The sequence below is a fragment of the Scardinius erythrophthalmus genome (genome assembly GCF_964197995.2).
Source record: "Scardinius erythrophthalmus genome assembly, chromosome: 24".
Taxonomy (NCBI): domain Eukaryota; kingdom Metazoa; phylum Chordata; class Actinopteri; order Cypriniformes; family Leuciscidae; genus Scardinius; species Scardinius erythrophthalmus.
The window spans coordinates 5758634-5771792 of NC_138244.1; the positions used below are offsets into that span (position 1 = coordinate 5758634).

At 40.3% G+C, this 13159-nt stretch overlaps 1 protein-coding gene across 1 annotated transcript; it reads left to right on the forward strand.

The window, feature by feature from the left end:
- Nucleotides 1-499: 499 nt before the first annotated feature.
- prnprs3 (prion protein, related sequence 3) lies at nucleotides 500-11082 on the forward strand. The gene is made up of 2 exons (XM_081356050.1): nucleotides 500-1007; nucleotides 8720-11082. The coding sequence occupies exon 2, from the start codon at nucleotides 8722-8724 to the stop codon at nucleotides 10444-10446; it is 1725 nt and encodes a 574-aa protein (XP_081212176.1). The 5' UTR covers nucleotides 500-1007; nucleotides 8720-8721; the 3' UTR covers nucleotides 10447-11082.
- The last annotated feature ends 2077 nt before the right edge of the window (nucleotides 11083-13159 follow it).

The window sequence follows — 13159 nt, forward strand, 5'->3', positions numbered from 1 at the left end:
CGCAGTAACAGTTTGCTAATGTTATTTGGTCGAAATTGTCAAGACTCGAAATGGGCTTTTTAAATCGCATAACTTACTTTCAGAGATATATGAACACCTAACCTGGCAAATGATCGCTTTATTAATTCATTGTTATCACTAAATTAACCCTTTAACTGTCACCTTTTTTTTCGCATAAACATGAAAATCACTATCCTTAAATGGTTGTAACGTTAATTCAAGAATGCTTTGGAATTTAGACCTATGGTTGGTCTTGTTTTAATTTGTCAGATTATTGTTGAAGTGAAATAAATTATGAAAGTGAAACAGAAAAAAGTTATATAAGTTTGAGTTTATTAAAATGTACAAATTTAAAAAATATAATTATTTATATTTTATATAAAATATATATATTACAAAATATATTTTACTTTAGAACTGCAAGAAAATGAAAGCAAAAAATCTGAACAAGTTGTGTTCCATATTTTAGGTTGATATGTTGATATCTCGCTTCCTCGCCCTCTCTGCCGTGTGGACACGGTTTGGAGCTGCGCGCTCTTGCTCGCTCGCTCTAGATTACGGGAGATTATAGCTAATTTGCGGGCATCAGGGAGCCGCTATCAATATGCGGGAGACTCCCGGATCTTCCGGGAGACATGGGATGTCTGCTCTAGAGATATTAAAAACTAGAAACTACTTTTTAGTTCATTTAACCGCTTTTGAATTTGAGCCGGTATCGTTCAATCCTATGACAGCTGTGTTGCGTTCAGTCCAAGATGGCGGCGCTGCAGCTCTGCGCATGGGGGAGTTTGTTGCAATGGAACGTTCTATTGAGTTTCGCCTCTTGTTACTTCTATACTCTTTGAAATGGTGTCAGAGGAAGGATTACGACCAGTACGCATGCGCAGAGGGCGCATGCCCTCATCTCGTGAGCGCGCACAGCAGTGGAAAGTTTCATCGTCATTAACGGCGTCGCGCATCCCAGGGCAAACGTTCTCCCAGGACAACGCTCTGAAATCAACACAAAGGTACGTTAACTATTAAAACACGGTTTGTTATTAATGAAAACAGAGCTATTATGTTATGATTAGTCACTGGTTTATTGGAGCTACTCGTTTTGTTTTATAATAACAGGTGCTGTTAACACGCCTAATATAGGTTCGCTATTTAAAGCATTTGTGAATTTGCGCGCGACCAGACGCCCTGATTTTGTTTACATTTATTATATAATGGCATATCGACTTCCAGTATTTACATATTATATTCAACACATTCATCACCCGTGAACGATTAAATAATATGTTGTATAAAAGGAAAATAAAATAAAACTGCGTGGTGTTTTTGTTGTTGTTGTTATTGGTGATATAATATTAGGTGATATAATTTAGTTTGATATATTCAGATATATCAAATATGAGTATTTAGATGGATATTGTTTATCGCATCCTGACGTAAATCCGCGAATAGATGTTGGAAATGGCCTCCATACAACGAGAGACACACACACCCATAGAGATTCATATACCGATACACACTAACCGTTGTCATTACTGTAAATACGTTTGTCCTCAGGCATGTGTACTAAGATACTCAGATGAGCATGATGGGTTGTTAAACTAGACAATAATAGTGAAATAAAACACTGTGACGTCATACATTTGTGGACAAATCTGAGCACATAGGGGGCAAGTCACGTTTTTTTACTCCAGTGACTATTTTTCAGAATTGTCAAATATTGCTCCAAACTATAACGTCTTTACTCCAAAAAAAATAAATAAACAAATACTATTGACCATTTCAACCGTATATATATATTAAATGGCAATGAAAATTACCTATTAATTGTCATTTAGGCTAAGTGAAATTACTGAACTTAAATATACAACCTTGATAAAAAAAAAAAAAAAAAAAAAAAAAAAAAAAGATCATTCTAGAAGAATGGCACTTAGATGGCAGATGGCACTTAGAGGCTTTTGCATCTGAACTCTTCATATATACAGTTCATGTTGACCCTATTAATGTTACACTATATGGGGAAAACTCACAAAGGGCATTAAAATGTTAAATCAAAAATTATAAAAGGCAACAAATTTTAAAATCATTCTATACATTTCTACCATTTTTAAAAACTTGCCCCACCCTAATATTCATTGTGTGTGTGGTTTTAATGTGTTCATTTGCTACCCTAAAACTATTATAAAATTTTGATGATGCTGGAATTTTAGTTTGGAAGCTACAAAAATGATCCAATTTTGAGATAATTTGGAAACTGGATGTTTGAAGTCACCATGCCAAAGAAAATCTTAATTGTGTAATTGGGCGTTTGACTTATAGGTGCTTGAGATACAGGCCCAGTAAACACAGTCTCTTTTATATGGAGCTACATTGACACTTTTAAACTTAAATCTGAAGTGTCAGTTTCTTAATGTTTATTTCAGTGTTGATTAGGTTTGTGTAGCTCAGTGGGGATAATATAATTTAGTTTTTTATGATTGAATTCTTGCTTTACTTGCTTAAAAAAATGTAAAGCATAATCATTGTCTGTCACTGTGGGCCATCCAGCTTTCATTTACCTTCTGCAGATTCCAAAGCTTTAAATAGTGTCTTATATATTTATTGCTATTTAGTGTGTATTAGGGCTGCACGATTTGGGGAAAATGTCATATTGTGATTATTTAAGTCTATATTGCGATTGAGATATAATAAACAAATGGTATCATGAGTCAACTTGCTTGGTTCTCAAGGAAAATCCACACACAGATTGCTGACAATGCTGAAATGTGTATTTCTCAACTCAAACTAGCAACAACAACAACTAAATGTTTTCAAATTGAAATAATTTAAAAATAAATAATAACATCTTTGCATTACTGCAAACTTGTTATTGTCCCAATAGTACAGCTTAATAAAATAAATAGAACAATGAATAAGAAAATTTGTATGTTCATGAAAATAAGATATTTTGAACATTCTGTCCAAACAAACATATGCTTTGTACAAACTCTTTCAAAAAGGAAACTGGATATAAATGTGTGGTTCACTCAATCAAACCACTAAAACTGTTGAGAAAAAAAAAGCAACAACTGGTACTTCCAAATCCTCTTTCGGTAACACTTTATTTTACAGTGTCCTTGTTACATATGATACATGTACTTAGGCCTAAAAAAAAAATTTGTTTGGTTCCGGTTTCCGACCGACCCTGTCAATTTATGTGCGACCCAAATTTATTTTATGAGACTGGGGAAGAACGGTCTTTCACACATCGTTAATTAAATTACAGTTTCCTTTAAATGCTGTTTTACACTTAAGTAATCCGTTAAAAACCATTAAGTATTGCATCAAAACCCTTTAACTGTCAATTCCTAAAGTGAGCTATAACTTAAGGTTTGGAAATCGTAACATTAAGAGAAACACGGGGGGAGGGGGGGGAGTCAACAATATATCGCGGAACAGAGAGGGCACCGACAACATGCTGACAGAGTGACAGACAGGACATAGTTAACATTACCAGCTTACTTTTAATATGAAACAAAGTCTCATTTGGTTATTTCACCTTTCAAATGTGGTCATTTTTTAAAGAAATGTAAACAATAAATACCGTTTTGAGGCTCTTGAATGTGTCGAACAGATCGCTGTAAGTTAGATCATCAGTTAAAACTAACTGATCGTCTCTTGCTTCTAGTTAATTTATAGCATCAAAATCAAATAAACCACATAAATGAACATAACAAAGAATGTTGTTTGACTACAAAAAGATGTCTGTACACTCCGTTTTTCAAGTTCAAATCCTCCATGTTAATCTACTATGAGATCGCCTGTCAAACTCCCGCGAAGGCTTTTTGTGTGTGCGTGTGTGTGTGCGTTTTGCGTGTCTATGGCAACAACAGACTTTAAACGGGAATACAGAATCACTGTCGTAAAAGTTTGATTCGCCCGCGTAAATTAGTAATATCAAATACAGTAGCGTAACTTTAGCCTAGTCCATATCAACATATTATTCTTTCTTTTGCAATGATGGACATGTGTAACGTGATAATTATTTGCCCATGCAACACTAGCATGTCAACCAAAATTGTAAAATTGGGTTTAAAAACATTTGAAACCGTGCTTCAAGAAGTCAAAAAATGCTCTTGTAGATTCGTATCAGCTGCCGGCAAAGTCGACAGAGCTGAGAAATGGACAGACCTAGCAAGCGATGTGGTGTCGAGTCGACACCAGCTCACCAGCTTGGTTCGGTTGTCAGTGGTGTGACGTCCTTATTTCAGTTCAGGTATTTAGTGAGCAGAGTCAATGGCTGCCATAAGTTTCCTTAAGTTCAACGGTTTGAATTGTTACATTTTATTTTGAAGATTTTCTGAGAAGATTTGTATTGAGGTTAATACTATTAAAGATATTAGATGAAACATTGCTTGAGATGTCTGGTTTTTAGTAGAAAAAAGTACCGGTACACACATTTAAAATCAGCGCGCGTGTGTGTGTGCGTGTAAAACTGCCACTGGAGGAAAATAAATAAATAAAAAAAATAAAAAAAAATCCCTACCGACCCATGACCTCAACTGACAACCAACCGGAACCAAACTTTTTTTTTTTTAGGCCTTACTATAGTAATAACAGTAAATTATGCATAATTACATGCAACTAACACTCACCAAATCCTAAACCTACCCTATCAATCCTACATGCAACTAAACCTAACCAAATCCTAAACCTACCCTATCCCTATAGTAAGTACATGTGTCAGCAGCCATATCACCCTGTAGCCCAAGACTGGTTGCCCACTGAAGCTAAGCAGGGCTGAGCCTGGTTAGTACCTGGATGGGAGACCTCCTGAGAAAACCAGGTTGCTGCTGGAAGAGGTGTTAGTGAGGCCAGCAGGGGGTGCTCACCCTGTGGTCTGTGTGGGTCCTAATGCCCCAGTATAGTGACGGGGAAACTATACTGCCAAAAGAGCACCGTCCTTCGGATGAGACGTTAAACCGAGGTCCTGACTCTCTGTGGTCATTAAAAATCCCAGGATGTCTTTCGAAAGAGTAGGGGTGTAACCCTGACATCCTGGCCAAATTTGCCCAGTGGCCTCTGTCCATCATGGCCTCCTAATCCTCCCCATATACTGATTGGCTTCATCACTGTCTCCTCTCCACCAGTAAGCTGGTGTGTGGTGGGCGTTCTGGCGCAATATGGCTGCCGTCGCATCATCCAGGTGGATGCTGCACATTGGTGGTGGTTGAGGAGATTCCCCCCTTCTATGTAAAGCGCTTTGAGTGTCGAGAAAAGCGCTATATAAATGTAATGAATTATTATTATTAGTTGCTTAATATTACTTAGTACTTAAATATATTAATTACACTGTAACAATGACACCTTAAAATAAAGTGTAACCCCTCTTTCTAAAAAGCTCTACTTATCACTTGAGAGGTGAATGAATAAATAAATGTAAATGTAGATGTAGAGGTGAACCACTAGAAGGACCTCTAGGCATGTTTTCCTTGATTGCTTTTTCCTGAAGAGAAATGCGTTGTTGAAAACAATAGTAAGTGACGCACGTTCATTGCATTTTACCATGAAATCAGAGTTCTGTGTCTTACTTTAATAATTTATATCTCATCGGCCTGCGACCCACCCGAAATTAATTTGTTATTTTTTATAACTTGGCCCTTCTGATCCGTATCCGCGGGTATAACGTGATCCGCGCATCACTATCGAACGCTTAGAGAATGGATGCAGGCTGGGATCCCGCAACAGAACCGTGGCGATTAGAGGTATCGAGCATGTGACTGTAGTCGATAGTTTTGTCGACAGTCGGAGGCGGCACTAAATTTGACGGAGACGGCCACCTCATAATTCTCTATGCCGACTATTGTACTCTTAAAAGTAAAATGGTATACAATATTTGCAGTTAGTGTTGTCACGATACCAAAATTTTGACTTTTGTTCAGGAGTGAGCCCGGCAGCGTGAGCACGTCCCGCGCTTTATTTTCTCATGCATGCACGTTTCTTTGTCAAGTGCTGCGCGTATATATTTTACTGTTCTGCTTCCGTTGTTTAGTAGTGAATGTACACATCCTGACTCCTGCTGTCACACAGCTACGCAAATTAAGAAATACTGCTCTTATTATTTACTGTCACTCTTAAAGTACCGGTACTAATAAAAGTTAATATCGTATCGTTTTTAATAGCAGGGTATCGCGATACCTTCCTAGTACCGGTACATCGTGCAACGCTATTTGCAGTAGCCTAATAACAAAAGATGAAATCAGTTTAAAGGAGAACTTGGTAACTTTTTTAACTTAATAAAACTGTCTAGAAATCATTTGGATGGTTAAACAACCTGTTCTGGTGATTCTGGTGACTTTCCCCGCTCCCCCCAGCGTTCCCAGGCGGAAAACCAACCTTGCAACTTGGGGACTAGCGTCCCGGCAAAATAGAAATTGGAAGTCTCGTGAGAAGCGGGAACAAGAACGAGAACGAGCGCGAAACACGAATCGCTTTACGGCAATTCAACATAAACACACACGCATGTATGATGTATTACCAGATTACCCACCTCGGTAGACAAAGCTCCACACGATTCAGTTGGCTTGCTCCGACCAAAACAAACGCACATGAGCAGCGGTAGAGAGGGGGAGGAGGCCGCCGCAAGTGAGTTTTTTACGACCGTGTTGTGACATATACGCCCCCCCACAGCTGTAGGGGGAGCTCGTGGGGAAAACATGCGACAACAAAAGGGAAAATCAGCGAAGAAGTGACTAGAGTTCGCTAGAGTTGCCGAGTTCTCCTTTAACTTAACGATGGCCAGATGAAGTCTCTGCCCAAAGCATTGGAACCTAGTCCACTAATTAAGCTCCACCGCTTTGACAACGTTAGTGCCGTTGTTTGTTGTGATAGCGACAACTTTTCAGTTCAAACTCCTCGTCAACAAAGTGCACAGTTAGGCTAATATAGGGTTCAGTTGTCCTGCCTGACCACAGGTCCGAAGTGGTAGAAAAGAACGTCAACGTAGCCATTTCCAGTTGAACCTCGCCACGCATTTGTTGTTAAGCTTAGGGATTGCAACTTGAGAGAAATAGTTTTGCGATGGGAAGCTGGTACCTCTTGTCCAGTGTGTGGTTCATTTTCTGAAATCCCCCTTTGCTAACGGTGTATATGGGTATCTGATTCCTTTATATCTCTGTGAAGACTTTTCATATGTTGCGACATTAGCAAACACATCTGTAATTGTGCTTTGCTTTGTTCAGCTTACAGGTTGTTCTTTGTTTTGTTCAGCTGTTTCTCTACTAATCTGGGCTTTCACCGTCAGGCATTCATCATACTTTTCAGGTGCTGATATAAATTTGTTGTGTTGCCACGTGATGTAGCAACTTTAATTTGACAAATCCTGCACAGTACTTCTCTCTGCTCTGTGTCGTAGCCAAAATATCGCCATATAACAGAGGTAGCATCCATATAACAGAGGCATCCATCTTCACCTGTTCTCCGCACTGCAAACCGGAAAAAGTCACAACATGACCATACCCGCCACACATGCCACTGCCTAAACTGAAACTGACTGGTCTTCTTTTTATTAGCGGTTTAAAAAATTAGCAAACAGCTCTCAGAGAGAATGGGTCCACACATGCATTTATTTATTTATTTCATAAAATCGCAGCATTTTGCGTCATATAATTGTACAGGCTTGACATTGCGATATGATTAAACGTGCAGCACTAGTGTGTATATACTTACTACAAGATGTTGATATCCATCGTAGGAACGAGCCAATCCTCTTTACAACTATGACGCAGTTTGAAATCGCTAGTTCATAGAAGGGCTGTCACTTTATGTTCGAAAATCGATTGCACAATCGATTGGACCAACCAACGCAAGTTTCGAAAATGAAAATAGGGAATCGAACGCGCTTCATACAGCAAAGGCAGGCTCTGACAAACACGCATAACAGCAAATTATCCTTCTGCATAATGCGTCTCTTTTTACTACAAAACTGTGAATTCTGCCGGTATGCAGACAGTCTCATGCATTCAGATACAAATTCGGGCTACGCGTCTACAATCGCCTACGTAGGCAAAATTTGTTTGACATTTCTAATCGTAAACACAGCCATGTTGAAGACTGAGGTAATGTTTTTCACTGATGTTATGGCAGTCCACTCTGCTTATTGATTTTGAGAATGTTGCTCTCCTGTTTGTCATTGTGTACGAAACTTCACGCTAATAAATCATCAGAAATATTGCAGACTTGTGCGCGTCTCAAGCGCCCTCTTTACGTTCGTCCTAATGCCTGTTCGTTGTCCGTGGATTTGCCCACATTTTGCGTTTAAAATGGAAACGTCTTTAGACATGGAAAATCGATTTTACAATCGATTCAATGAACACTTATGTCTCAAAAATCGAACAGGATTTTTTCATAAAAGTGACAGCCCTAGTTCATAGATATACTCATTTGAGATTCCATTTGAACGCAAAAGAAAAACTTTACCCAGTCGTCACTATAGCATTTTTGTCATGAGTTAAGTTTGGTCATAAGCATTGTTGTTTGGTCAGTGAAGGCCTTGTTTCTGTTCACATTTTCACTCCTGAATTTCTGTTATTGTCTCTGTATCAAGTGCAACTTTAATATTAATAATTACATTATCAGACTATTAAGCATAACCAGTCATGGTATGTAAATGTGACATACCAAAATTGATAACTTTGAAAATGATCTCTGATTCTTTTCATTGAACCTCTCTCTCTTTTTTCCACAGAGATGGGTCGCCTAACTGTACTGTTTCTCTGCCTGGCTCTTGTGGTGTCCGTTTTGGCCAAACGAGGCGGAGGTGGTAAAGGCGGATTTAGCTTGGGCAAAATTGGCTCAAACAAAGGTGGAAGCAGCACAGGAAGCAAAGGTGGCTCCAGCAAAGGTGGCAGCAGCAGCAGTAAAGGCACCTCACATGGGACAAATTCGGCCCCTGGAAACTATCCTCGCCAACCTCAAGTACCAAACCAGAATCCACCCCCCTATCCCGGTGGAGGCGGGTACCCAAGCCAGGGCAGATATCCACCAGCTGGCTCTAATCCAGGTCAAGGAAACCCAGCCCAAGGTAGATACCCAGCCCAAGGTGGCTACCCAGCCCAGGGTGGCTACCCAGCCCAAGGTGGCTACCCAGCCCAGGGTGGCTACCCAGCCCAAGGTGGTTACCCAGCCCAAGGTAGAAACCCTGCCCAAGGTGGCTACCCAGCACAAGGTGGTTATCCAGCCCAAGGTGGCTACCCAGCGCAAGGTGGTTATCCAGCCCAAGGTAGAAACCCTGCCCAAGGTGGTTACCCAGCGCAAGGTGGTTACCCAGCACAGGGTGGCTACCCAGGGGGAGCAGGTTCCAACAGGTATCCTGGACAAGCCGGAGGAAACCCCTATCCAGTTGGAGGCTCTTATCCAGGTTATCCAGTCCGAGGAGGTTCCAGCCCTAACCAGTTTGGTGGAGGGGTTGCAGGGGCAGGGGCAGGTGGATATCCAGGAGCAGCACAGTATCCTTACTGGAACCCCAACAACAAAATCATGAGCCCAGGCTATGGGGGCAATTACGGTGGCTATGGGCAAGGGGGCAGATCACCTTTTGCCCAGTCAGTTCAGGGCATGGGAATGGCACCTAATAGCAATTCAAGGGGATTTGGCAAGCAGGCGATTATGGCTGCTGGCGTAGGGGCGGTGGCCGGTATGGCTCTGGGATATGGCCTGGGAAGTTTCCCTCGTCCCCGCTTCAATTTCAACAATCCACAGGAGGAATACTACTACAATAACTACATGTACAAACGTTATGGCCAAACTCCCCCCGAAAGTAACGTGAATGGAAACCCTAACTCCCCAGGCGGCAAGCCAGGCGAAGCAGGATCGACCTCTAGAGGCGAAGCAGGATCGACCTCTACAGGACAAGGAAATGGTAACCCTTATGACATCTTCCAGAATCCTCCACCAGAGTCTTATGAGAAGTACATGGACAAGTGTATGAAGAGGACTGACTTGCTTCGGGAAGAAAGACCAAGGAGATCCATTGACCTCTTTGAGGCTCAAGCAGCAGAAGTAGGAGATGATCCTAACGGCGCTCAAGAAAATGCCACAAGCAACAACAGCACTGCTGAAAGAGCCAGTACAGATCCCCCTTCATTTATAGTCTCAAACCCAGCCGAAATATCCAGTCAACCTCAAAAGCAGATCCAGGAAGGAGAAGCAGGAGCCAGTGATGATGACAGCGACACTGTTAGCATTATGGAGATTGGCTATCCTGTGCTAATTGAGCAAATGAAAGCACGGCGATGTGTCGAGCTGTACATGGCCTATGCGGAACATCATGCAGAAAAACAGGTGCAGGATCGCAGTGCCGTTGATACTAAACCCGATTCCAGTAGTGGTGATTTACCTGGACCCCTTGGCCATGGAGTCATGCTACTCTTTACAAGCATTCTGTCTCTTATCTTCAGTTGCCTGCTACACTGACATTCTAGAAAAGGATAAACCCTATAAAGCCATTGAGTCAGACTGAGAAATGGACCGCTTACACCTATCACATATAATCTGAGGAATTTGTCTTGGGTGTTGTAGAGACTTAAGACAAGGCATTCTCAAAGGACTACTTGAAGATTCCACAGAAAGTACTTTCAGGTCTCACAATGACTCCTCGATAGTTACTCCACTAAATTGCATCATGAGCCACCTAACAATTTGACACGAGCCTACATTTTTTAGTAGTTTCCAAAAGTTTAAAACATTGGCAGTTTTTCTACACCATTCACCTTCCATCACTGCCTCCTTCTCGCATGTGGTTTGATGAACACTTACTTCTCTTCCAAGACAGCATACTGCATGAACACTTTATTATCTCCAGTTTAAACGTTGCGCACGGCATTGGCATTTGAGTCATTGTTCTCTTCTAGCAACAGCTGTTACAACAAACCATGATTCTTTTTACGACATGAAATGGTGGCTTCCAGTTCTGTCCTTATGATGGCACGAAATTACTTGTATTTTTATTTTGATTGTTTACACTGTTGACTTACGGATTAACATTGTACTGATGTACTTATTTATTTTAAATTAATATTATGAACATTTAAATGTCTTTTCAAAGTCCTCCACTGCTGGTTTTGTTATTTTTACTTTTCCGGGGCCGTTCATACAGAGCATTATTTTGCGTTCAACTCAATTGTTTTTCTATATAAACATGCACCACACAAAAATCTTTGACCAATTAATCTTTTGCAGTAATAACACTGTGTTTTATATTGCCCTAACAAGCTGAAAAACATTAAGCTTTTAGACACTTTGTGTGAAAGGCTCCTTTGTGAACGTTTATGTAATCATAGCTGTTTGGTTTCAACTAGATATGTACGATAATACTCCTGCGTGAAATCAGTTTCATTCATATCAGACGTACTATGACAGAAACACTCATGCAGCTCATCCACTGCTCACTGAGATAAAACAATATTTTATATAAAGTTGGATCTTTATTAGTAGCTTGGTGCTGTGGTTTCTCTGAATATTACTGCCGAACATTCAATTAGATTATCAACCCAGCTTGGCACTTGCTAAATCATTTATCTAGAGCAGGGGTTCTCAACCACGTTCTTGGACCCCACCCCACATGCATACACATTTTTGAATCTCTCCTTTGTCTGACACCTATTTCAGATCTTGAAGTCCATACGAATGAGCTGATGACCTGAATTGGGTGCGTTAGATTAAAGCTACACTGTGTAGGATTTTCTCCCATCTAGCGGTGAAATTGTTTATGACTACCAACTGAATATTACTTTCTAGCCCCTCCCATTCCGAGGGGGCGTTTTAACTACGGTGGCCGTATTATTTCAAATCTGCCGGCAGTCGCAAGTTATCTCCCCCTCGCATTCGTCACGGCGCCACTGAGTGTCAAAACGCGAAAGGCGAAGCTTGAATTTCCAGGTATGTCCCTCTTTGGCACATGTATTTTCAAAATGGAGGCGCAACATGGCTGCCGCCATTCGAGCGACTCGCTCGTATGTATTCTAAATGGCAGATTCTACGCGTACGAGAATACTTGATTAGTTGGTAGAAGTAATTACACATTAATGAGCACATCATTTTGAAAGAACAAAGTGTTTTTTTCTAAGAATCAACTTAAAAAATTACACAGTGTAGCTTTCAGGAGACAATGCAAAATGTGCAGTGTTTGGGTGGCTGGGAACCCCTGATCTAGAGGGAATGTGGCAACCACTGGATAATCAGCGGAAGGCAATGCTTAATGCCTTATTGTTACTCAGCTGCATATGTAATGTTATGCTTTTGAGATGTTGTGAATGTTGAAAGTGTGTATAATGTTACCGTCACTGGAATTAAAGTGATTAAATGCACCTTAGTTGCGTGTCTGCCTTTTTTCATTTGATATTTTCTAGAAAAAAGGTTATCTAATAGGATCTAATAGCCCTCTTCTTTGAAAACCCTGAACAAAACTATGCCAAGTAAAATAAAAAATAACCCACTTAGAACGAGGCTAAACATAGTTTTAACATTTAATTGAGGCTAGTATGTCAGTTCATGATAATGTTTTGTTTACAGACATCACTTGATGTCAAATGTAGAATCTGGTCCCTGAAGCAAAACCCAATGAGAACAGAATGTCTATTATGGTTTCAGGTAAGCTAAATGTTCAGTGTGTTGTGATAGTTGGTCTTGGAGGAGTCCTTTTGTTGTTGTTTTTCCCCCTTTGATATTTGTTCAAGTGTACCTGATTTCCTCAAGTTGACATATGCACCCATTCATAATGAGACTGGCTAACTAATTAAAAGCTTAAATGTACCCAAAGTGGAAAACCATAAGCCCTGTGTGACTATTAGGAGTAGTGACAGAATCCAAATACAGGGCTAGTTAAGACATGCAAGGGCATACCTATCAGAACCATTTATCTTCACCTGTGTTTTTTAGAATACAAGTTAACCCTTGGGAAGAAGTCTTTAGCCCAACAGAGGATCGATCACAGGAGATAAAAATCCCCTGTTTGGAGATCATTACTGTGGTTAATCAGGCAGATTCACACATACACAAATATAGATCACAATATGTTTTTGTTAATGATGCAATTTGAGAGCAGACAAACAATTTAGGAACATCTTGACAGGCTTTTCCTTCAAGATGCCATTGAGATGATCGCTCAGAAGGGGTCAAAGTGCATTTT